General features: G+C 47.9%; 2 protein-coding genes across 3 annotated transcripts in view; one reads left to right on the forward strand and one right to left on the reverse strand.

Moving 5' to 3' along the window:
• Positions 1 to 7,523: 7,523 nt before the first annotated feature.
• Positions 7,524 to 18,974, reverse strand: EIF4H (eukaryotic translation initiation factor 4H). 2 transcript variants are annotated; one of them, XM_027734327.2, is made up of 7 exons: positions 18,871 to 18,974; positions 13,411 to 13,592; positions 12,452 to 12,516; positions 12,244 to 12,343; positions 11,520 to 11,585; positions 9,513 to 9,671; positions 7,524 to 9,398 (listed from the first exon to the last, which is right to left on the reverse strand). In XM_027734327.2, the coding sequence occupies exons 1-7, from the start codon at positions 18,927 to 18,929 to the stop codon at positions 9,262 to 9,264; spliced, it is 768 nt and encodes a 255-aa protein (XP_027590128.1). In that variant the 5' UTR covers positions 18,930 to 18,974; the 3' UTR covers positions 7,524 to 9,261. The 2 variants fall into 2 exon arrangements, with proteins under 2 accessions (XP_027590128.1, XP_027590129.1); XM_027734328.2 differs by lacking the exon at positions 11,520 to 11,585 and having other exon boundaries at positions 18,871 to 18,973.
• Positions 18,975 to 20,746: 1,772 nt separating this feature from the next.
• The window catches only part of MYBBP1A (MYB binding protein 1a), a 56,896-nt gene continuing 52,675 nt past the window's right edge, over positions 20,747 to 24,967 (forward strand). Inside the window, exons 1-7 of the mRNA XM_027734472.2 lie at positions 20,747 to 21,086; positions 21,240 to 21,335; positions 22,443 to 22,526; positions 22,877 to 22,951; positions 23,364 to 23,471; positions 24,272 to 24,462; positions 24,754 to 24,921. Coding sequence (XP_027590273.2) covers positions 20,886 to 21,086; positions 21,240 to 21,335; positions 22,443 to 22,526; positions 22,877 to 22,951; positions 23,364 to 23,471; positions 24,272 to 24,462; positions 24,754 to 24,921 — 923 coding nt within the window. The 5' untranslated portion in view covers positions 20,747 to 20,885. The remainder of the gene's footprint in view (positions 21,087 to 21,239; positions 21,336 to 22,442; positions 22,527 to 22,876; positions 22,952 to 23,363; positions 23,472 to 24,271; positions 24,463 to 24,753; positions 24,922 to 24,967) is intronic.

A 24,967-nucleotide genomic window follows, 5' to 3' on the forward strand; every position in this document is an offset into this window, starting at 1 on the left:
CCCCTGCCAGGCTCCCCAGGATGGTGTTTGCACAAACTCAGCCGTTCAGCCCCTGCCGGGCTCCCCGGGATGGTTTTTTTGTACAAACTCACCCATTCAGTCCCCTGTGGGCTCCCAGAGTTTGCACAAACCCACCCGGGCAGCCTCTCGTGGGCTCCTCGGGATGGCTTTTGCACAAACCCACCCGTTCAGCCCCTCCTGGGCTCTCCAGAGTTTACACAAACCCACCAGTTCAGTCTCTCCCGGGCTCCCCAGGAGGGTGTTGACACAAACCCACCCAGGGAAGGCGCTCCCAGGAGCCCCGTGGTTTGTCTGCCCTGGGGAGAGGAAGAAGCTCGGGCGGCATCGTTGCCAAACCAGTTGTATTTCTCTAAAAAGGAGCCTGTGCAGCAGCGGGGGGAGAACGTTGTGAGGTTTAATCTGTGAAACAGATAGTGGCTGATGGGCAAGCTCTGGGTTGATGTCCGTGTGTTAGGAAAAAAAAACAAATGAAAACTTCGGGCTTGACGTGCTCCAGTGCTCTGGGACCTGGGGGAGGAAGTTAACACGGCTGGGGAAGAGGGATGTACCGCCGGTAATGGCAGGATTTATGGGCCACAGGGACATTTGGCAGGACTCCCAAGATAAGGGGGCAGTAATTGTGCTGAGATCAGCTCCAAAGGTAATTCTGGCAGAGGGGGATCTGTGACCACCAACCCACAGACCACCGACCCAAAAGGAGAGAAACTGAGCATGTGGACTAATTAGCACGAGAAGTGAGAGGATCATTAGCTAGTAGAAATTAGAGTGCCTATTAATAAGAGAATTATGTAACTTGTAGCCAATAAACACTAATTCCTGCGTTTGCTAAAATGTGTTAAAAGTTTTGATGACTGATGTACACGGTTTGTGGAGCAATCCCCATGTACCTTCAGCACTGAATCAAGTCCTGTCGACTTTCTAACCTAACAAACTGGTTAGAGCTAATTTCCCGGTTTTCAATGACAGCACAGAACCACACCCAGCACCGAGGTCACTTCCCAAGCAGCCCTTGACTTTCAGATGGGCTTGGTGCCCCAAAATTTCAAGTTTCCTTTTACTGAAGTGCCTTTGCAGGATTTAACACCACTCACTGGAAGCGACAGATGCTGCCTGGAAAAACTCAAAGCAGATACAGCAAACTGCAAGATCTCTCTTAGTTTTTACAGAAGAGATGATATCAAGTGTCAAAGGCAGCAAATAGCTGAGGTCACAACTGCTGATGGCCAAACCTGGGGCTGCAAGAATAGAATCATTTCTTACGCTTCAGCGCTGGCAGCTTGCAGGCAGCAGGCACAATTTCACTCTTAAAAAAAATAAACTTTAAAAAAAAAAATCCCTTAATTTTTTTGGTGCCCGAATAGAACAAGGGGCGCTTATGAACAATGGGGAATTTGTATACTTAGAGCCCCGTCACAGGCCATGAAATACAGGTGCTGCTCCAGCACTGGGAACACCTGCACACACGTGGAACTGCGGAGTTGTGGCTGCTCAGAGCAACAGCCCCGGGGCACACGCGTTACAACCGCAAACAAAATGCCTCGTGCTGCTCTCACTGAGGCTCTGCAGAGCCTCCCTTACACACAGGCATGTAAATTATTCAGTAAAGGGAAATTTCGTTATATTTAAATTGGGGCACTCAGAAGCTGCCACAACCAGCCACCCACACCCAGTGAGAGAAGGTGACTCTTCTCTCGCTGAAATGGTTTAAGTCACCAAGTGGTTATAACTTCTGCAATTCTGGGATGAAATTTGGCCATCAAGCTTGCAGAGGGAAAGCTGCTTTGATAAGATAATTAACCACTCTAAGTGCAAATGGACTTTCTCTCTTCCAGTTCTAACCTGAGATGCAAAAGTAATGATTTGATGCACCTGCCAGAGCTGTTCCCAGGCAAAATCCAGGTGCAGAAGCCTATCTTAAAATCAGTACCTGTAATGTGAAGCAAAGTTTGGAAGAGGCAGACCCAGCTTTGAATTGCTAGTGTGGTTTCTGGCTTGTCTCTGTGTGGGGGACACTACCTAATGTGAAATGCTTCCTGACTGCCAAAACAGTTGCTACAAAATCGGCACTTCTAGCAGAGGTAGTAGTTTATTAACAGCTTTCCAGAAGGGCTTTTACATGTTCAAACATCAGCTGACAACAGAAGTTTTGCAAAAGAGTTCTTTGTGGCAGAACTGATACTCTGAACATGCTGGAGAGATTTACAGTTCATCTTTGGTATCAGAAATCGATTTGATAAGGAACAGGCACTGCTAAAAAGGTGCTGAAAAGGTGTATTTGCTTACAGCTTCGGGGATGACTGAGTGCTGTGGTATGGACGTTTCCCACAGTTGGCAGGGGCTGCACCTCCTGGGAGTGCCCAAACTGTCTCCTGCTCGACCACCCAGCCCCTCCAGGGGGACTTCTGCACAGGCAGAAGTCGCTGCTGTGCCCGAGGAGCAAAGCAGCAGGGTCAGCCCAGCGTGATACAACAGCTCTTGGGCAGGGTGATGACCTTCAAAGACATCAGTCCCCTCAATAGGCCAACTCCCTTGATTAGAGGGTAATTACTGCAGTAACACACACTCTGTGTGTCTCCCTTCTTCATATTTCTCCTGAGAAGGGCTGGATGTAGAAGTTTAGGATGAGAGCCCTCACTCTGAGCACCTCCCAACACAGCCATGGGCTCTGCTCTTCCTAAGGCCAGTCCAGCCCCTCCAACACACACAGAACAACCCCTCAAACACCAAACCCAGCTTGGGATACCAGGCTCTCCCCTGTGTCCATCCTCTCCCTCCTGGAACCCCTCTGCCTCATCTAGACCTGCTGCTAGAAACCACCTCTGGTCTGATAAAAGGTCAAAGAGGCAGGAGCACCCTGTTTTTATCTACTGCAATCAGTTATAGAAAACACCACCTTACATTTCACCCTTCATGTCCTTTTCAAAGCTCACCCATTTCAGCTCAGGTTTGTTTCCCCCCCCCCCCCATAACAAACACATAGTTTGTAATCCTTCAGGCAGTTTCCCCAGCTAACCAAACCTGCTTTTTTACCTTTTGGTACAAAGCTGACCAGCTGCAGAGAGATCTCTTGATGCAGAGAGGTCATGAGAACCCACCTTCCACCCTGCTCAGCTTACCTGGGCTCTGGGTAAACCCCGAGGGCTGGTTTACATCCTTTCAGATAAAGGTGGGGGCTGCTCAGAGACCAGCTGGCTTTGCTTGAACCAGGTGTTGTGACTAACACTGATTAGAAATCAGAGGAGAAAAAGGACTGGAAAATGGTGCATCACCTAAACCTGACCTTCTGCACAAACACACACTGGAAGGTTTGAGAAAGCTCCACCGGGTTTTCCAAACTCCAACAGGCTTTTTTCTCCCCAAGCTCACAGGCTTTGTGGATCAAGCATTGCCTGCTGTGCAGGAGACCAGCATCCAAACCCCCTGAGCTCTGGGACACAATGAGCATGTGTCTCATCCCACTAATTACCCATTTTGCCAAATTTTTGCGGCAGCTTCAACGCAAAGCCACGTCTTGGAGGAAATGTTCTGTCTTGCTGAAGTAGTGCTGGGTATGTTTGTATACACCAAGAAACGGCTTTTCTCCCTGCTGGAGTGGAATGAGCCTTTCCCCAGGCAAAGGGGAAGTGCCACCTCCTCCCCTGGCCCAGCTGCACTGTCGGATCTCTGAAACCGAAAGCGGCTCCGTTCCTGCCGAAGGAAGATAAATGCTGCTACCACCCAGTGGAAAGTCAGCTCACAGCCCTGGGTGCTTCACAAAACTTTGCCCAAGTTTGCAAAGACTAATCCTGAACATCCCTACGGAGCCACAAAGCTTCTTCCCATTCTTAGTTCGTCCTTGTAGACGCAGTAATTCTGAAATTTGGACACAAAAACCTAGAAGGTTTGAATGCTTTTTATTTGAATTTTTATACAGCGATACAAATTATACAGATTTGTTACAGTACAGGTTTTGCAAGGGGTTTATAGAGGTACTTTGTGAGTTTTTGGTTTATTTAAAAGAAAGAGGCAGATCTCGGGAGCACGGTGACATGAACAAAACAATCTCATGGCAGGGAGCAAATCCCTACCACGGGGAACACTAACCTGGCTGAAACCTACTGGGCAGAAAGGTGGTGGCAGCGTTCCCAGCAACAACATCCCCAAAACATCAACCCTGGGATACTCTTGGAGCTTTACACAGGAATTGGTGAGTGTACAGGTAAGTCCTCACAGCCCTTGGATGCACTTTGCTGCAGAGGGGACAGAAATGGGGGAAGCTGATGTCACACTGAGCAGGAGATGTCACAGAACAGAGTCACTGCCACGATGGAGAAGGAAACCATAAAATGCCTCTGATTTAGTCACTCCAACAGGTACAGTAAGATGAGGAACACGATCCCAGACTGACACCACACACACTGTGACACCACACGTGCCACCAGAACCCGACTGCCCAATTCTTGTGCCCATCTCTGCTGGGTCCAAGTGATCAGACACAGGAGGAGCATCAGAGCTCCCCTGCAGTCCCTGACACCTGGGAGAGGTGCCAGCCACACGGCCAGAGCTTTGGGAGTGTTTCTCCAGTTAGTCCAGAACACACAATGTCATCAAGATATTGCTGTTACTAACGTGCATCAGGCTTGAGAGTCAAGTGCCTGGCACTGAAGGATTAAAGCCTTTCAGAAAGCAGGATCAAAAATATGATTACACCATCCTAAATGTTTGGTTTAACACTGCTATAGCGAGTGGTATCACGAACAACAGAATAAATTACAGATTATATAGAGAAAATGTGTGCACCAAATAAAAGATGGCTCTCTGCCACTTGCAATACGCTTCATTCCTGTAGTGGTTAAGTGGCTTTTGAGAGGAAGGAGTCAGCTTCCAGATGAGAAAATTCCAGTCTCAGCTGGAAATCAAATTCCTCTTCAGCCACAGAAACTCCCCCTTCTAAAACTTTAGGACAAGCCACACCTACTAAATTTCATCCCGAGAGTCCATCCCAGAGGAGCCCTTGAGAACTACAAAGGTAACTGATTCTAGGCTGGAATACACCAGGACAGAGGAGCAAACCCCTTCTTTCAGAGCCTTTGTGCTCATCTGGTAGCAAAACACAGAAACCATCCGAATGCAAAACGTAAACTTAACACAGATTTCAAGATGCTCAACATTAACAGCTCATCACCCTCGTTCCTGCTGCCAGTGGGAATAACCAGGAGGAAGGAACGAGGTTGGGACAGAAAACCAGTGACTGAAGCCAACCTGGCACACACAGCCTGTGCCCAAAACACACCCGGGGGAGTAGGGGGATTCCTGGTGAAGGGGCTGCACATGCATTCCAAGATTTGCTGGCTTTAGTATTAAATCTTTCCTACAAAAGGAGGGATTACAATATCACAGGATTTGCTCTAAAACTCTCACCATTTTATCATCTTTCCTGAAGACAAGTCAGCAGCCAGTACTACAGGTAGCAAATGCTCCTACTAGACTATGTGCCAAAGTCAGGATTGAAACTATCACAGTATTCATAAGACAAGTGAAAAATATCAACATCATCCCAAACTGCCCTGGGACAGCGAGGCTTGGCCACAGTCCCCCATCATCACCAGCCCTGGGACACCTGCAGAACTTCAGAAATTCATGGTCAGCACTGGAGACTTTCAGTAGTGTCAGCACATCTCAGGAGCAGGTGAACAAGTTGTTGCTGCCTTAGGAAGGCCTGTACAGCCACACTTGAGGGCACGAATTTAACGTGACTCTACCATCACCAGCCCGTTATTTGAGTGTGTGGACATTCCTCCACCTCTTTCTTCAGCCATCAGAACAACCTTGATGGCCACAAGCACAAAGAGCACCCTCAGGAACTGCTCCAGGCTTGCACAGCCCAACGAGTCGGCAACACGGCGATGCCAGCACTGGGTGCTGCCCTGAGGACTGGGATGAGCTCTCCCAGGGGCCTTCCTGGGCTTGGGAGCTCAGTGGAGTTTAATTTTTGGTGGCTGCCAGGGAGTTTTGCAGCACATCAGATGCTGCTGTTCACTCCTGCAGTGTCCCACAGCTCTTCCAGACACCCACCTTCCCCACCTGCAACCCAACAGGAGAAACACACCAAAGCACTTCCAACAGCAGCAAACTCAATTCCAATTCCAAAAACTGCCTGCTGCCTTCCTACCTTCAGTTTTGTTTATTTTTCTAAGTTTAAGCTCCAAGAAAGCTCTGCACAGGTACTAGAAATAACTCAGTGAGAACAGGAATAGCCAGAGAGTGAATGATCTGTTTGCTACCCTGCTGGTACCTGCTCGGTCTGGGCTTTGCCATGCCAGGCTTAGCTTTAAGCTGCAGATAAAGTCAAGCATTACAGGTTAAACCTCAACTGCTTTTTTGCTGGTGGGATGGGGAGAAAATAATCTTGCTTCCTCCTACAAAACTTAAATGCCACATCCATATATTAAATATAGTTGTGTCAACTGTATTGACACAAGCTGGTTTGATGGGCTTCTTGTAGTGGTTTGAACCTTGTTCTCCCCTTGTTCTTCTGTAGAGGAAAATGTTCATCAGGTAAAATTTTGAAGGAGGGAAAGAAAAAGGACTGGAGGAGTCTGACCCTGAGCTGCATGGGAAGCACAGTGTGGAATGCTCCAAAGAAACCACGAATGTTTGCATATGAAGAACTATAAAAAGGAAAAGAAAAGGTACTAAATGATGTTGGGATCAGGCTGCATTCACTAGTGGGAAACCCTTGACCAAACCAATATTGGCAGATACAGAAAAAGATTTCTAGAACCAAGATGAGCCACCTCTCTCACAAATCAGGGCTCCCTTCCTCCATGCAGTGGTGAAATCACTGGTTCCCCTGCTGGGTTTGACAGCCCAGCTGTGGCAGCAGCTGCAGGGCAGCAACTCCCCAGCCAGCCCTGCCCTTCCACACACACCTCGGGTGGGGTCAGGGAGGACACCCAGAGGCTCCAGAGCAGGGCTGGGACTCTGCTCAAGCTCTGCAAAGAGGTCTAAAGAGAAGGTGGACTGAGTAGCCAGAGGCAAGAACTTCCCATCCTTTCAGGCCATGGAAAGCAGTAAAACCAGCAGGGAGGTCAGAGCTCATTTCCTCAATAAAATCATGGCTCTACCTCTTTTAACTTACCCTGCAATAAGCACGTATTTCAAAGCCACAGGGCAACAGTCTCTTTAACTACTGGAAAACAGGTCAGTTGGAAAAGGTGGGAGAAACCCAGCCTGTGGGACACAGTATGAGGAGCTGTAGCACCCCCAAGTCCCACCTGGCAGCCTCAGCAATGGCACTGAAGTGACACTGAAACCACAGGGTAAAGAACTTGGGCTTATTTCCACCCATAAACAATTTTTACTTCACTGTTCCAGCACTGTTTAGATTAGATTCCTCCCCTTTATCTTTTCCTCTTCCCCCCTTATTTTGTACCAGAATAGCTCTGGTACAAATTAACACAATATTTGAAAACTGAGGGGGGGAAAAAACATGCTAGAGCAGACTCAAATAAAGACCAATGTTAAATATTACTTAATGTTTTCTTTTATTTAAAAGATCATTCACAAAATACCATATCCATAAATTTATTTTGTTATGAAGCAGAATGTGTTAAGTGTTTGGAATTCATTTCTTATTTTTTTTTCCTTTGTTTTTACATTTAAAAGTCAACTGTCTTGACTAGAGGTGAGTTTTTATATGGGAATTTGTTCTTAAAATCTTTTCCACATTGAAGATGTAAATAGATCAATTATTGGTTTGGAATACAACCACACAAATGCATGTCTGTCTTAAATTAAGTATTAGTGTTAGACAAATGGTTCTTATCTCAGAAGCAGATTAAGTGAAAGGCAGCAGGAAGGAAAGAGTAGTTCTGTAAATTGCTGGGACTCTGACTTACAACAGGAACTTTTAGGGAAGAAATTCATCACTAGCAGTGGTGCTGGTAGTGGGGCAGCCATGCTTCCAAACTCCTCTTGCAAGTACTCTGGGGTGCCAGCCCTTCTATCTGAAGGCTCTCACCATTGGCACTGGGGGCCCAAGTTTTTCCCATGCACTGGACACATCCACACCTCAGGTTTTGGTTTTCAACATTAATGATCTCTCCTTTTGCTCCAGCCTCCCCTCCCTCCTCCCGCACAGCGCTGGCAAAGAAACATTTCCAAGTGAAAAGAGGTGCAGCAACACGAGATGCTTTTTACCCAAACTTCTACATGAGAATCTAAAGCAAGAGGATTTCTAATCTGCCCACTTTCAAGGTATTCTAAAAGCTGAGGTCCTAAAACTGTACCCCACACTGGGCAAAGAAATTCAGGGGATAGTGGCGATCAAATACTGCATGGCAAAGTATACACTCCTTCAACAAAAATAAAAAAGTCAAATTTTATTGGTAGAAATTTCATTTAAAAATTTACCAAACATGTAAAACCCAAAAAAGTAAGCAGAAAGAGCCAGTGAGCAGTTGTGCTCAAACAGGCACGTTTTTGCAGCACTCTAACCTTGAGCTCAGAGGTGTAGTAGTATCGTACCATTTGGAAGTCAACAGCCAGCAGGAAGAGGCTGCTGGCAGAGGCTTTATCCATACTGATTCCACCAGCTATTCCCAAGGCTTGTCAGGCAAGGCATCTGTCAAATTGATCCTTCCTGGCAACCCCTGTGAAAGGGCAGCTGCCCCCCCCTTAGTTTTCTAAGGGGCTCTGCTGTGAACAGTAACTGTCACCAATCGTCAGAAATGGCATTTCACTGCTCGGTTAGAACTGTACGTTCCTCTGTTCAACTCATCTGGACTCTTCAGTTTTCCTCTTCAGAGCCACAGCAATACAGAACGAGACATGCAGGTCAGAAGAGGAGCACTGAGAAGTAAAAGGAAACGATACAGGGAAATAACTAAGTCTAACCTGTGCTTCTAAAGTAAAACAAACCCAGAAAGGAAGAAGTGAAGCAGCACCTTTGTCCAGAGACCTCCACGCTCGTGGAAGCAGCCACACTGCCTTTTCTACTGGCAACTGTGCTGCTTGGAAGGAAACAGAAGAGGGCAACTCAGCACAAAGCAGGCACTAGATACAGCAAAGCCAAGAACGTACTAAAAACCACTTGTTAACAGCTGACATGCATTCACAAGCTCTGTGTTTTCGGTTTCAAAGAGGACAAATACCAGATGGCAGGAATGGTAAACTGCAGGGTTGACATTCCAGCAGAGCTAGTCACTCTGTACTGTCTTGCTTTTTCTCCCGCCTCCCCATTCCCTCCCAACCCCAGACTCAGTCGTGCTCTTTTACTACTTCCTCCCGGGGCTTGGCTCCGCCGAAGATCGCAGAGTTTGGGTTGGCTACTTGATTGAGGGGAGTATCGACTGTTCGAGGTTTGAGCTGCAGTCGGGGTCGCTGTGCTCTTTCCTCTGAAAGAGAAAACAGGCCAGGGCTAAGATCCGGCTGTCGAGGGCAGGAGCTCCCACCTGACAGAGGAACCACGAGTCTCCTTCCCGAGGGAATTACACAAGGTAGGAGTTTACCTTCTGTTGGCTCTCTGAAGTCCATGGAAGACCCGCGAAGGGGAGGCCCATCTCTGAAGCGACCGGTGCCACCACTTCCCATGGAGGCACCGGGTGGTCGCCGGTCTCCAGGGCGGGTTCCTCTACCCCGACCTCCCAAGAAGTCATCATCTTTGAATCCTGAAGACGGAAGACAGTGGATTTAAAGAGCATATCTTGCAATGTTTTGCATCTAGATTTTTATCTGGATGACTGGAAAACTTCGCAAGTCACTGCTGCCAGTCCAAGGTGGTGCACTGAGCCTTTTGTCTGCAGACAGATTTGCTTCACAGAGGTCTAACATGTTCTAGAAGAGTCATTCAGATTCCCTTTGAAACCAAGTATACTATGCCAAGTTCAGAAAGAGCTTTATCCACTTAGAGGCTTATTGGAGTGTTGGAGAGTGGGTCAAGTGAGCTTAAAATATGAGCTTCAGCTGCAACTTCAGATTGTTAACACCATTAGCTGACTTCAGAGACAACACTACAAGTACTCGGAGTACTTCTGTAGCCAGAAGATTCCACTGGCTGCAGCCTCAGCATGAAATCTGCAGGAGCAGAGCAAATGGGAAAATAGCTGGGGAGTAGTGAAACACAGTCCTTACAGAACAGAGTAAAACCCCAAGGCTTTTTAGCTGTACCATTAAGTGACAAGGTATTTACTAGACTAGTTAAAGGATTGGGGGGGGAAAAAAAAAAATCAGATTTTAAACTGATTACATTTCTTCAGTTTATGTATCAAAAAAATCAGGAACTGTCTGTCACTGACCAGAGCTCCAGTCTGTACCAGTGACTATCCTGGAGTATCTCTCCAAGCCTCCACTGCCTGCATTGAATTGGAGGAGGATACTTCAATTTAACAGCATGGGAAAGGGAATATACTCAGATTTTCAGAAGCTGCCTGGAAGAGAAAGTTGTTTGGTTCCCAACTGAGATTTTCCTTTCCACTTCAGTATTTGGCAGAGTTGCAGAGCTGTCCCTTACTTACTTCAGTGCCAAACAAACCATCTTTAAAGACTTGATCCAGGGCTGTACGACCTGAGAAGAAAAGCTTTTGTAGCAACTAAGACTTAAATGCTAAACTTTTGGCTCACAAATCACTCGTCCAGCATTTAACAGGCCGAAATGCATCCACATTTGGAGAAGCTGCCAAGGAAGGTATGAAGCTGTGGCACCAGAATGCTTAGCTCCAAAGGCAGGTTAAGCACAGTGCTGTAGCAAGCTCCTCTCTCCAGCATCACACTTCCAATCCATGCTGGTGGCAAGGGCACACTTTGGCACCGCTCCTACACCGTCCATTCCACTCACGCAGAGACCAGACGTTGCAAAGTTGCACTTGCCAGCATCTCCCCATCAGAAAATGGACCAAACCCACGAGTTCAGAGGACAAAAGCAATTGTGTTAATGCCACCCTGGATTCTAATAGGTAGGAACTGACTGGAAGGCAAGAGCAAACCCGGTGGCTCTGTCACTACCTTGCACTCAGCAAGCTCAGTCACTTGCTGCTGCTTGCATTGCTGTAACAGCACAAGTTCAGGAATATTTTGCATTTAAAAGTACTTTGGAACACTAATCCATCTTTGGAGAAGTCAGTTTCTGCAGGAATACACATAATATGTCACACCTCCCTAAGAAGGTGAAAGCCTCTGCTCTGAAGGAGTGTCAGCCTTTCCACATGACCTGTCTGTCTCTGCTACTATTGAGAAATTTACTCTGCCAGATGGTTGAGAAATGCTTAAAACAGACACCGTGGGCTACATCTGGACAAGTATTCTGTCACTTAGGGTGCTTTCACAGAATTTACAATCAAGACTCTCTCCTCTGTTACAAGGCAATGGAAGATTCCCCCTGAGGAATCCCACCACAGCTGCAGGATGTCCAAGTGGGCACATACAGTAGATTCAATCAAAGCAGTAAGGGGGACAAATGAAAAGGAGAACATTTCGGTGCCTTTTAGGCTCCCTCTCTGTATAAGTGTGAATACTGGTACCAGAATTGAAGTCATCTCTGGAATCCCATCCACCTCCTCTGGATTCTCGGGAACCTCCTCCCATTCCTAGGAAAAAAGCCACAATTGTGTTCAGATCTGAAGCTGTGGGAAAGACTGGGCAAGGGGATACCAAACCAACGTTTCAGTCCTTCAATGTCCAAAAGTCATGCTGCTGGAAAATCCTTTCCTTTCAGTACTACCAAGTTCCATTGCACAGGAACAGTCAGTTTAAATGAACCAAGAATAAATGCTCAGAAAAGTTTCCCTAATACACATTCAGTGGAAACCTTTAGTGAGTCTGGTTCAACCAAGCTTTAACTACAGCCAAGCCTCTCTTCACACTGGAACTGGAGACATAGTCCAAAATAAGTATTTGTCTACTTGTGCTTACTCACTTTTCTTACATCATCGTAAAATAGTAGCAGATCAGACTGTTGGGCTTATGATTGTCCTCTGCAAGACACAGCACATTATTAGGGGTATTGGTCTCACTTCCTGGGCTAGGAGTGACAACATATCCAGCCTTTGGACACAAAGCACAGCTCAATTCCAGACACCTCAGGAGCGGCAGCAGCAGCTGGTTACAAACGTGTATATATCACATTTCTCCTCGCAACAGAATTTCCACGTTCACTTGCATGCCTTGTCTTAGCATTAGTTCAGCACCAGAAGACACAACTACAACCATTATATTTAAGAAGCTACTTAGAAAAATGGAAGTCACCTCTGTCATCAGGCCCGCCACCTTTTCTGAAGCCAAAGCCACCTTTGTCCTGTTTCCTGCCTTCTGCTATGTCCACTCGGAGTGACCGGTCACCCAAGAGCTGTTAAATCAAGGGGAGAATCTGTTCAGGATGTACCACAAGGGCTGCAAAGGAGTTTGAGACTTACGATTATCTTTGATTTCACAGATTAATTGCAAGTGTACTTACTGCACCATCATATGTAAGAGCTTCCTTGAGTGACTCCACCTCATCGAACTCTACGTAACAAAATCCTGTAAAAAACAAATCTCAAGTTAACAGCACTTTAGAAGGCCTTTGTAAGAAGCTGCTCCTCCTGCACATCTGCTAATGGCCTCCCTTCTCTTTCCATCTGTGGTAAGTGCAAGATGCATTAATATTGAATGCATTTACCTGTGCCTGTTAATGATGGGGCAAATCCTGAAACAGAACTCGGGGCACTACGTGAATGCCAAGAGCCCTTTTCCACAGAGTTCTCATTGCAGATTAGATCTGATCTATACCAACTGTTTAGGTGAATATTGACACTTGTTTCTTGATATTTTTAAACAAGAAGCCGAAATACCTTCTTGGCCAGCAGTGTGATTTTGTGTCATCACATTACTTAGTGGATTTATTACTTTTCAAAAAGATCCTCTCCAAGTTAAGCCTTTTCCACCCCTAAAAGTAACTTACAAATAAAGTCCCTTTCCACTGGCCAATTCCAATGGAAATTAGATTTGCATCCTCTAAAAGTTGCCTGAATCGTTTATCTGCTTGCTTTTTCTCCCTGTCTACTAAAAAAGGACAGAGGTGAAGCAATGGCAGTCTTCTGAAGTACAGGAAGATTGTGTAAGTACTCAATGCTTAAGGTCATGGGTCTCAAGTGGGTCAGACACTTCAGCTCTGGTAGAATTCACACAAGACAAACAAGGTTTGAGAAAGTCCTTTTAGGGCAGAGCAAATATTGACTCCTGTCACTCAGGTTACATCAAGTGTATCTTAAGATGATGGAAGGAACAGTGAATCTCGTTCAAATGAGAAACCTCCATAATTCAACATAAAGAGCCCAAGATCAACTGTGCTTTCGACTGCAATTCCCCATTGCAGTGGCTTTATTTTCTCCTCCCAGTTCTCCTTCAGCAGCCGACCCAGGTTGGAACACTGACCTTTAAATTTATCTGTTTCCTTGTCCCTGACTAGCCGCACGCTCCTGATGCTGAGATCCTTGAAGATGGCATCTATGTCTCCCTGGACAGTGTTGAAGGGCAGGTTTCCCACATAGGCTGTGAAAGGGGGTTCTGTTGGCAGCTCTTTATTTCTGCGGGAACCAAGGCCACCACCACGAGACCTGTTGGAAAAAGCACAGTGCCCTGGAAGTGACTCCCAGCACGGCCACACTGCAGGCTCTGGGGACTGTCACACAGCTTTGGTAGTTTGTCCACCCCTTTGCCTGCACCTGCCACCTTCACTCCTGGTCAGCTCCTTTCCAGTGTTACCTGGTGCAGTACTTCCATGGAAAAACCAACCAAACAATGTATTTTAATGCATTAGAGGAACTCAGTAACAAGGTGATGAATGAACTCCTTTCTCATCCCACAATTCATTAAGACCTTATGGTTTCCTATCTCTACTGTCCCCTGCTCAAAAACACTATGTCTTCAAAACCACATCCTAGACTAGAATTTTGAGAATAATTTATAGCAGTGAGGAAATACTTGTATTTGTTTGTCAGCTTATCCTGACACTAAGCTGGATCCAACGCTTTCAACCAAATAGTATATTATCAATACCCACTCCACAATCATCTAAATTATTTCATCAGCATTTATCTTAACAGAAACACCTTCCAAGTCTGAAGTTGTTGCCATAACTGTCAGATACCTGGACTGGAATGCTTTGAATCAAACACACAATAAAAAACTTGGTTGAGCAAGGGGTTCTAAGGCAGAAAAACCAACTTCAGTGCTGCCTGGATGTTTAGTTCTTCCTTTGTGTCGTGAATTACAAACTGCAGTAAACTAGGTGGTCTTTCCCTGTCTCATCCCTCAGTCTCAGTGAAGCTCTTGGCATTGGCTGCTGAGGAATTAAATTGTCCCAGCTAAATTCTTTACTGTACCATTGTAACACACCTGTGTGTGAATCCCTGTAGAGCCAAACCAACTTGGAGCTCCTGTACAGAGAGCAAGGTAACAAGGCAGCCTGAAGTTAAAGCTCTTGGACTTGCAGACTACGGGATGCCACTGGTTCCAACACCATTTGCCTCCCTCAGGAACCTCTGATCTTTACCTGGGATGCCTCCCTTCCACTCTGCCCATCTTCCCTTTATCACCTGCCTTCTGCTGGGCTTTGCTCATGTTTGTTCCCCTTCCCAGAGGCTCCCTGTGCATTTAAGAGCCCAGTGGAACACAAGCTGTAGTAAAGCAGATTTGCCAATGTGACATGGACCAATTAGAGTGCTGCAGAATCCTACCTAAAATCCAGGAGGTCAAATAATTTTATTATTTCCTTTTATTCTGGCTGGTTGCACGCAGCCAGAAAATCCATTGAGCCAGCAAGGTACTTGTCAGTATTTTTCCTCATTCCAGAATAAATATTTTATTGCTAATGAATCAGATAATGCATTAAGCTTGAATAAGATTCCTTAACTCTTCCTAGGTGAGCCTGTCATTTGTGCCTTTTTATGGCAGCAGCTCCACGCAGGAATCATTTATCACCACCATTATCAACATGCTGCTAAACATACTTGAATCACAACCTACATATCTTTAATTAGTGTCCACCCAGGTTTGTATTTTTGCATTTTTGACAATATTCCTCATCTGCCTTTGTCTCATTAACAAGTCAAAAACATACTGGAGAACTAAAGCTGCAGTAGCTGGGTGCTGTGAATGTACAGCAGAATTAACTTCAGTCACAAGACCAAGTTTTAAGGAGGAACTCCAAGAAAGCTGAGTTGAGTTGCTCTTCTAAATAATTCCATAATATGTAGAATCAGGTCCATGTCTTTGTCCTTAATTCTCATCTACGGTATAAAGAACAGCTATTAAAATGTGCATTTAATTTGCAGCCAAAAAAAAAATAAAAATCAATATTTATGCTCTACAGGAACATTAGAATTGCCCCAGCTGAGTTGCAAAGGGGCATCCCCTCCTTGAGCACATTCTCAGCACGTTCCTGAGCTGCCAGTGACCTCCTCAGTGAGGTGATTCACCCAAAAACCTGCCCTGGACTTGAATCCTCAGCCAGATCAGGAAGGTGATCTGGTCAGCTGCAAAGAGCACCGTGCCAAGATGGGAAGGGGAAGGAGAGCAAGGGCTGGAACCTCAGCTTTCACCAGCAACCCCCACTTGAGCCGCTTTGGGAACCACACCCACAATCCCCAAAAGGATTTTGTGTGTCACAGACAAACCCCGTTTCTACCACAGCCCACCAGAACTTCCCGGGGCGCCTGTGTGCAAATCCAGGCCCTATTGTGAAATTTGACTAATTTTAAGTCAGGAAGTGAAGTATTCTTTCTGAATTTGATATGAAGGCCTCGGTTATCAGATACAGAACTATGCATTTGGTATTTCAGTTTCCGTTTGAAGAACAGGAATGGTCAATAACTAACTAAGTTCCAAACTGCTTCCTACTGATTCCAGGGTATAGAAACACTAAAACAAACTGGTTTGGTACTTCCCTACATTTTTCCAATACCGAAACAGTGAAATAAATTAAAAAAAGGGCTGACTTCAGTAACCAAACAATGAGCTTGGAAGAAGATTCTCTCATTTACAACAGAATAGGACAAAAGTCAAAAAATAATTGAAAACATCTCTGAACCAAGTGAACTGGGTCACACCAGAGTGTTGAATGAATATCTGCATTTCCCACTCAGTGTAACTTGCTCAGACACAATTAGGTAATAATTATGTCATCTCAGTGTGGGAATCTGAAAGACAGGATTTGACTTCCTTTCCAGAAAACCAGAGAGCTGAAGAGGAAAGCTTGCTTCCAGCAACACCCCCGTGACTGAACTTACCTTGTGGTGGGCAGAGTTAACGAGGTGGAAGGACAACTGAACTATCATTTTGAAGCTACACTTTTGGAAAGTTTAATTCTCTCTCTAGAAAACAAGATCTGTGAAAAGTTCAAAAAATATACTTGAAAGCCTGTAGGTGAGATAAAGAGCCTTTCCCTAGGGATCAACGCTCAGGATTTGCCAGAGGCAAGAGCCTACCTGGGTTCCAACATTAGAACCTTACTGGGGCACTGTAAGGATCAGCAGGATGCAAGTTCTGCCAGGAGTCTCCAAGACCACAGCTCTAAATCCATACCCAATTTATTCAAGCAACCCAGGACACCTCTACAGCATCAGATGTCTTCAACAAAAAGCTTCCCCAAGGCTAAAAACTAGGAGACCTCTATTAACACTGGATGGGTGAGACACAGGACCCAAACACTGCCACAAGGACAGGGACTAACTCTCCATTCTCATTGGGCTGAGCAGCATTTCAGCAGGTGAATCTTAACCTTTAGTAAGGTGCTCAGTGCCTCAAGCCACACCTAAATAAACAGCCCAGCAGCGATTCAGGAGTGACAAACACTGTTCCCTTCAACTCTGCAGATGTTTCAACTAGGCCTCAGTATGATTAATTACAGGGTTTTGTGTCATATTTCGGGCTCCAAAACAGTTCCCAAACAGCCTTTATAGTAAGTTTTTTGTAATTAATGTCAGCAGCATGTTCTTCATCTGGAATAAAGGGACTTCTGCATCCCATAGTGTTGTGCTTCAGCTCTGAATCAGAGCACCACCAGACACATGAGGGGTAGCAAACCAGGCCTCATCACACCAGTCACATTCTGGTGCTCCTACACCATAATTTTGAAGATTATGAGAAAGAGGCAGATCTTACATATGCTAGAACCTGTTGGGCACTGATTTCCCATCTGTCACACTGAAATCTCACTCTCTGTACACACCAAAGGTTATGCAAAATGCTACTTTTACAAAAACTACTATATCTCAACTGAGTTTACACTACTCTTACACTCCTAGAGCGCCTAAAAATGAGTAGGAGCCACTTTAAATTAACATGGGATTCTTTAATCAGAACCTTCAAGAAGAACAGTCATGTTTTCATTACACTTCCCATATTACAGGACTTTATACAAAGTACAGAGACTTGTTAAGGTCTGAAATTGTGAATTAGCTGTTAGTAACTTATTATCAGTAACGTTAAATCAGATGCAAGGACAAGTTGCACTCTAATATTAGTGGTGTCTGAGGCTTAAAACTGCAGCTAGATCAGAATAAGTACATTTTCTCATCTGTAAATGCATCTACTAGTCTGCAGGATGCCTTCAGCTCTCCAAACAAGGATCCAGGTCTTGCCTGAGAGCAAGTTGGAAGTTCTCTGTTACAGAAATCTGAATATGAAATAGCATTTTAACTGTAATTTCATTACTTCATAGAATGTGCCTGCACTGACTAGGCTACACTGCACAGCAACATCTGCATTTATTATGTGTCAAATGCTACTTTAGGCCACTGGCAAGGTTATTTTGTTACAGAATTTAAAAAAGAAAACAGAAATGTAAGTGGCTACATCAGCTGTTTGCCCTGGGACATCTCTGGATTAGACACAAAGGGTATCTGTGCATGAAAATGAGCTTAAAAAGCTTAAGGGTCAGAGAGTTTTCAAAGACAAGAAAACTTACTGCTGTTCTAACCCCAGCAGCAGCTTGTCCCTGCTGCCCAAAGAACCTGAAATGAAACCATGTTATTCCTCTAAGAGCAGAAAAGACATGAACAGTGTCGATCAGGAAACACCTTGGGAGACGAGGTGATACAGTAACATACGTGTGAAGATTTGCTCACCAGGAAGTTTATTCCATGCTTTTATACCTGCTGTTTTGGTTTGGTGCAACAAAGAAACCCACAGTAGCACCAACCTTCAAAAAGTCCATTGTTCGATCGCACCTCCCTAACCTGATTCAAGACAAACTCCTAATTGCTGGTTATTGTCTCCGTAGCTCCTCCCCTACGCGCACTCTCCAGCAAGGAGACAGGGGCGAGCCCTCTCCCCAAGGATCGGGGGTTTGCAGTCGGCACCCGGAGCCCCGGATAACGCAGGACGACGGCTCCCCGAGAGGAGGCACCACAAAGCCCTCCCATTTCCTCCCTCCGCAGGCACCACCACAGCCCTTGCCCCGCTTGGGGGACGCTCCCTCCGCCCCTCCCGGTGCACGATCCCCTGCCGGCCCGCCCTGGCTCCGGCCCAGCACCTCCCAAAACCCCCGCTCCGCTCGCCTGCGGCCGGCGGGATCAGCAACACCCTCCACCCCTCCTCCTCCTCTTCCTCCCGCCCATTCCCCGCGCTCCCGGCCCCGAACCCTGCGGGGCTCACGGGACCACGGCCGGGACCCCCCCGGGACCCGCCGCACAAAGCGGGGCGGCCGCGGCCACGGGAAGGGCCCTGCGGCGCCCCGGGCGGTCCCAGCAGCCGCTCCCCCCGCTCGCCATCCCCTCACGGCGGGGCAGGCCGCGGCCCCGCCTCGCGCGGCCGAGAACCGCGGGGCGCCGCTCCCCGCCGCCTCCCCCGGCGCGGTGGGAGCCCCCGGGCGCGGCCCCCGGCCCCGCTCACCCGCGGCCGCCGCCGAAGCTGCTGTAGGCCCGGTCGTCGTAGGGATCGAAATCCGCCATCGCCGCCGCGGCCTCGTCCCCGTGCGAGCGTGACAGGACCGCGCCCGAGGACCCCGCAACGCTTATATACGGCGGCGCGCGGGCCGGGGCTGCCCCGCGCCGCGCCTGCCGCCAGCTCCCCGCCCCGCCGGGGCTGCCCGCGCTGCTGCCTGTGCGGAGGCGCGGCGGTGCCGGGACGGGGATCTGCCCGGGGATCGCCCTGGGGTCTGCCCGGGATCTGCCCGGCGGCGGCAACGCCTCCGGTGGGTGCGGGGCGCTCGGTGCTGACACGAGCCCGGCCCGCGGCTCTGAGGCGGTTTTAGCCGCCCCGGTGGGTCGAAAGCTGCCTCATCTGTGCCCCCAAGCATCCCGCTGTCCCTGCGGGTGGGGTCGGGGCAGGGATCGCAGTGATCGTGGAGGTGGGTCCTGCTCCAGGGGTTATGTTCATGCTTTAGAGATCGCAGGGATGGATCCTGCTCCAGGGGTCACGTTCATCCTCTAGGGATCACAGGGATGGATCCTGCTCCAGGGGTTATGTTCATGCTTTAGGGATCGCAGGGATGGATCGTGCTCCGGGGGTCACGTTCATTCCCTGCACTCCCGTGGCTGGCACGGGAGCCTGGAAGGGCAATGGAAGATAGTGCTGGATTTTACTGTAAATAAAGAAAATGGGCTGACCTGTGTCCTTAAAAAGTACCATTTGCACCAACTGGTTTGCCTCCTTTTCCCAGGCCATTATTTCAGTTTTTATAATAAAACCAAATGACAGATTCTTATACAACAGCTGTGCCCACACCTCGTGTCCACCTTTCCCTGAGGGGAGCCGGGGGATCCCTTGGAGCTGGAGCACCAAGTCCTGGAGTCCTGCGGTGGTGCTGGTCTGAGGGTCGGGGAGGGAACATGGCCCTGAGGGGAGCGGGGCTGTTGCAAAATGTGAAATATGTCAAGAGTATCTGAAGTCAGGATGTTCTTTTATGTGAGATCTTTGTACACTTTCAACCTAATCATCAAGAAAGGAGACCTAATGAGAGCAACAGGCAGCAGGAGCATCCCAGGACATCCTGGAAGTAACAAGCCTTGAGGATGTATTAAAACAAGATGTTGATGTGTGTCTATGTATACATTGCTAACCTGGCAAAATCCTCCAGGTCCATGTATCCTATAGCTGACCTACGTTCATTATAATACTGAAAATCACAGGTCAAAAAGACCCTGCCCAGGTGAAGACACATCCCCTGAGCACGTAAAGAGGTTACTTGGGGTTATGTGACTTGCATGGAAATTAATAATAAATCGTGATAGTCGGGGTGTATTTAAAAAGTTACTAACTGAATTTCTCTGTATAAATAATGGCGCCAAAAGTGTGGTGTTTGTGGAACACACCGACCACGGGGGCTTGCGCAGCTCTGGAATAAATAAATGTGTCTGTCGAGTTGTGTCGTTATTGGCTTGTTGCACAGCGGGGAAACGAACTTGGTTTTGTGGGATGAGGGGCTGAAGGGAGCGGGGTGTGCGGGGAGCGAGGGACGCTCAGGGGAGCGGGGCTGAGGGGCGGCCATGAGGGGAGCGGGCTGTGAGGGGAGCGGGGCTGAGGGGCGGCCATGAGGGGAGCGGGCTATGAGGGGAGCGGGGCTGAGGGGCGGCCATGAGGGGAGCGGGCTGTGAGGGGAGCGGGGCTGAGGGGCGGCCATGAGGGGAGCGGGCTATGAGGGGAGCGGGCTGTGAGGGGAGCGGGCTGTGAGGGGAGCGGGCTGTGAGGGGCGGCCATAAGGAAAGCGGGCTGTGAGGGGAGCGGGCTGTGAGAGGAGCGGGCTGTGAGGGGCGGCCATGAGGGGAGCGGGCTAAGAGGGCAGCGCGGAGCTGCCGGGCCCGTGAGGCCGCGGCTCACACGGCGGCCGGGCCCGTCCCGCTGCTGCCCCGGAAGAGGCGGAGCGGGCGGGCGGCCCCACGTGCGGCAGCGGCGGCGGCGTGGCCGGGATGGCGGGGACGGAGGAGATGGAGGAGATGGAGGAGATGGAGGGGATGGAGGAGCGGGGCGGCGGGGTGACCGACCCCCGCGGGGTGCTGCGGCAGGGCCGCGCCTTCCTCGACTTCTTCTGGGACATCGCCAAGCCGGAGCAGGAGGTGCGGCTGGCGGCCACCGAGAACCTCCTGCAGCACCTGCGGCAGGGCAAGAAGGTGAGGCGGCGGCCCGAGGGGCTGCGGGGGTGCGGGTGGGTACCCCCGAGCCCGGCTCGTCCCCTCCGCTCCCGCCTGCGAGCGCATCAGTGCGGGCGGCCCCGGTCGGGCCGGGTGCGGGCAGCCATCAGCTCATCTGGGTCTCTCTTGCAGGACGATGAGCTGAAGTACACCCTGAAGCGGCTGGTGGAGGGACTGGGAGCCACCCGCGAGGCCGCCCGCCCTGGCTTCAGCCTGGCCCTGGCGCAGGTCAGTGTTTCCCAGCGCTCTGCAGTCCCCGGTCAGTTCCTGGGGTCCCCTCTGCCAGCTCTGCGTGCTCATGGCAGGGGAAGGTTCTCATAATAGAAAACTGGTTTTAAATGGTCCTAGTCCGCTCTAGGAACAACGCACTTATAAAGTTATAAACTATATTCATTCCACAGAATTCTGTCCTGCTTCAAGAGCCATCCCCAATTTGCAAACTTTGACCAGGTTTTCAAATATGCTGCATTTAGTACTACTGTGATTTCTTAAAACTGACTTGCTTTTGGCTGTTTGTGTGGGAGATCTGAGAAGAGAACCCTTTAACAAACATTTCAGAGTTTGATTTTTTTCCTCCGTGCTGATGGAGTCTGTAACATTGCAAAGAGTCCCAGGAGTTGGGGTCACCAGTGAGATCTGACCTCAGCTAAGAAGAATTTCTGACCTGAGAAGTTCATAAAGCAGAAAAACCTGTGTTCTTCCCACTTCCATCGGGGCCTTGCCCATGCCAAAAAGTTTGATTGCTTCTGTTACAGGATCTGGCAGTTGCAGTAAAATGTGCTTCTCATTATTCATCTGTCATGTCATGTACAGGGAAACAAAAAAAAAGGAATATCAGCATGTGTATTTGTGTCTGCACAGGATCACAGAATGGCTTGGGTTGGAAGGGACCTTAAAGCCCCATCCAACCTGGCCCTGAACACTTCCAGGGATGGGGCAGCCACAGATTCTCTGAGCAGCCTGTACCAGGGCCTCACCACCCTCACAAGGAAGAATTCCTTCCCAATATTCCATCTAACCCTGTCCTCTGGCAGTGGGAAGCCATTCCCCCTTGTCCCAAGTCCCTCTCCAGCTCTCCTGGAGCCCCTTTAGTCACTGGAAGGGGCTCTCAGGTCTCCCTGAAGCCTTCTCTTCTCCAGGTGAACCTCCCCAGCTCTCCCAGCCTAGTTCCTGTTCTGACACATCTTTACTGATCTGGTTGTTTCTATTCTGGCCCAATAAAGCAGCACATTTGCTGCTATGCTGAACAACTGTTCAGCTCTGTTTTAGCTGAACCCAATAAAACTTCACAAAATGGAAGAGTTGCAAAATGAGCTATTCCATCTCTCTCCTCAGGTTTTACAGACTTTTGAGGAAATTCCACTGTGCAGTGTCCTGGAACAGATAAAAGAAAAACACAATCTGAAAAAAGTGAAAAAGGTGAGTCAGCTCATGGCATTTGCCAACTGCTGCTTCAAACTAATTGTTTTCTATTCTTTGAAGTCTTGGTGTATACTGTAGTTTTGGAGTTCTTGATAAAGCAAACGACTCTAATGAAATAACAGAAATATTTGTGAAAACTGTAGGTTGATGACATTGTCATTTGGCCCTGTTTTAGCTGAGATTTGCCTGTGAGATGAAAAGGTAATCTAGGACAGTTCTTAAATACCGTGCAGGGAGTTGCTTTTCAGTGTGTTCCCTCCCTATGGCAGAGCTGTAGCTGGATGTGAAATCTAACTGAAGGGTTTTTTTAATCCCTTTTCTGTTTGTTTTTTTTTTCTTCTTTTCAGAAACTTGTGAGAAATGCTGCTTTTGGGAACTTTTTTGGAGTTATGGCTCTGTTCCAGTCTGGGCGGCTTGTGAAGGTAGCACTGCTGCTGGGGGTGTCAGTTCTGGTTCTGGGGCTGTCTGGGGTGGAAAGAGGATCCACAGAGAAAGGGTCATTGGCTCATCGATGCAACAGGACTTGAAGTATCGAGTTCAGTTCTTTCTGTTGCACTACTCATGGACTTTTTGTGCCTTTTAAATGTCTGTTCCTGACTAGAATGTAGGAACTGTGTCAAGTAGTACAGGAGGTTCCTACCTCTCCTGGAAAGAAGGGATCTGTTGTTTGCCAGAAAACACCAATTTGGAAAAGGATGAGTGGCCTCCCAGGAAACAATTGTTTATGTTTTTATTACAAGTAGGCATAAGCATCTCAAGAGTGGATTATTACCTGAGCCTTCAGCTTAATCTCTGGTACACATCCTCTGTTTTTGGCTTGTCTTTCCTTCCTAGGACCGGAAGGCTCTGCTGGAGAGCATCCAGCTTCTCCAGCAGCTGACAAACCACCAAACACACCTCCGAGACCTCCCACGCAAAACTCTCATCGACATCACCTCTGAGGTACAGGCACAGCACGTGGTGGGTGGGAGGAGGGAGGGCTTGGCTTTGGGGTCGGCTTTTCCCTTAGTTTGTTCACAGCTGGAAGTTAAAAGGGATGTGGAAGAGTGAGTTTAAACTGTGGGAGCTGTCTCCTGTACTGCTTATGAGCAGAGGCTTGTATTCTGGGAAGGATGCTCTGGTTTAGCTTGGTCTGATTTCATGGACAAACCCATAGCCTGTTTTTTCCCATTTACTTGCTGGGATATTACATCAGACCATCTGCTCTTTTGAAAGTTGAAAACTCTGATCAACAGACTTTGTTTTTATGCACCAAGCCTGAGCCTAAGCTTGAATTTTGAGCTTTTTGGAGAGAAATGATGTTGTGACAGGGAGAAAAGGAGCTCTGAAGATACAGTAAAAGAAAGAGTTTGTTTATTTCCATCTTTCAAGTGGATATTGTTTGTAGATATGAAGACTCCCAGTGTTAAATCAAAACAGAGTTTCCTCCTGCATGGGCTGCACGGCTGTACAGGCAGGAGCAGTCAGACAGCAGGAGAACAATTGCAGCTGGAGTCAGGTGACCAGAATTGCTGTCTGATGACAACATATTGTCCTACTCCCCGTGGTTAAGCACCTGAGACTGTCTGGCACTGCTGGACACAACTGTTATTTATTTTTGGTTGTGTCACCGTGAAGACTTTCTAAAGTTTCCAGAACACTGCAAGCTCTTAGTAAAACACCCTGCAATGCAGATACTGCACTGCAAATTAGTGAAATACCTTCAGATGTTCTCATATGCTCTCACCCTCATTCCTGTCTAGGTTCCTGAAAGTGTGTTTGAGGAGGTCCTGTTTGACATCTTGCAAGGTGACCTCTCTTCAGCCTTCACATCTCCAGAGAACCTGCACCTTTTGCTTGTGGGCATGAGGAAGTTCCCCGGTGTGCTGAAACCTAAAAAGCTGAAGAAGCTGTTTGGCTCACCTACAGTTGTAAATGAGGAGAATATTCCCAGGTAAATTCTTAAATAAGGAGCATTAAATCCAACACTCTTGTCCTCTTGGCTAGCAGTGAGAGAAATGTGACTCTGATTCTGATACCTGCCCGTATTTGCCACTGCAGGTGCTGTTAAGGGCTAGGTGTTAACTGTTACGCCGGTTCCTAAATTATGGCTTTGTCATTTCTCCCAGGAGACACAGCCTGCAGTGCTCAGGAAATGTTCTGTGTCCTTCAGCAGGATGAATTTGACCTTCAGCAATTCCCCTTCCAGGCCAGATCTCTCACATTATTTTGTTTCTTCTCCTAGACTTGTAGAGCTTCTGAAAAGTGCTGCCAAGTCTGAGAAGGAGGACAAGAAATTGCCCGGTGTAGTGTTTGATTTGCTGCAAGTTGCACTGAAGGAAGGTGCCTTTGAACTCTTCTGGAATGAAGCTGTGGAGAACGGGCTGTTGAAGGAGAAACCAGGACCCGTGAGGTTTGTTTTCACATACCCTGTTTGTTGTTTGCTGTGTTACCCTTCT

This window comes from Pipra filicauda, unplaced genomic scaffold (genome assembly GCF_003945595.2).
Source record: "Pipra filicauda isolate LSUMZ 115617 unplaced genomic scaffold, ASM394559v2 scaffold71_size5581439_pilon, whole genome shotgun sequence".
Classification (NCBI taxonomy): Eukaryota; Metazoa; Chordata; class Aves; order Passeriformes; family Pipridae; genus Pipra; species Pipra filicauda.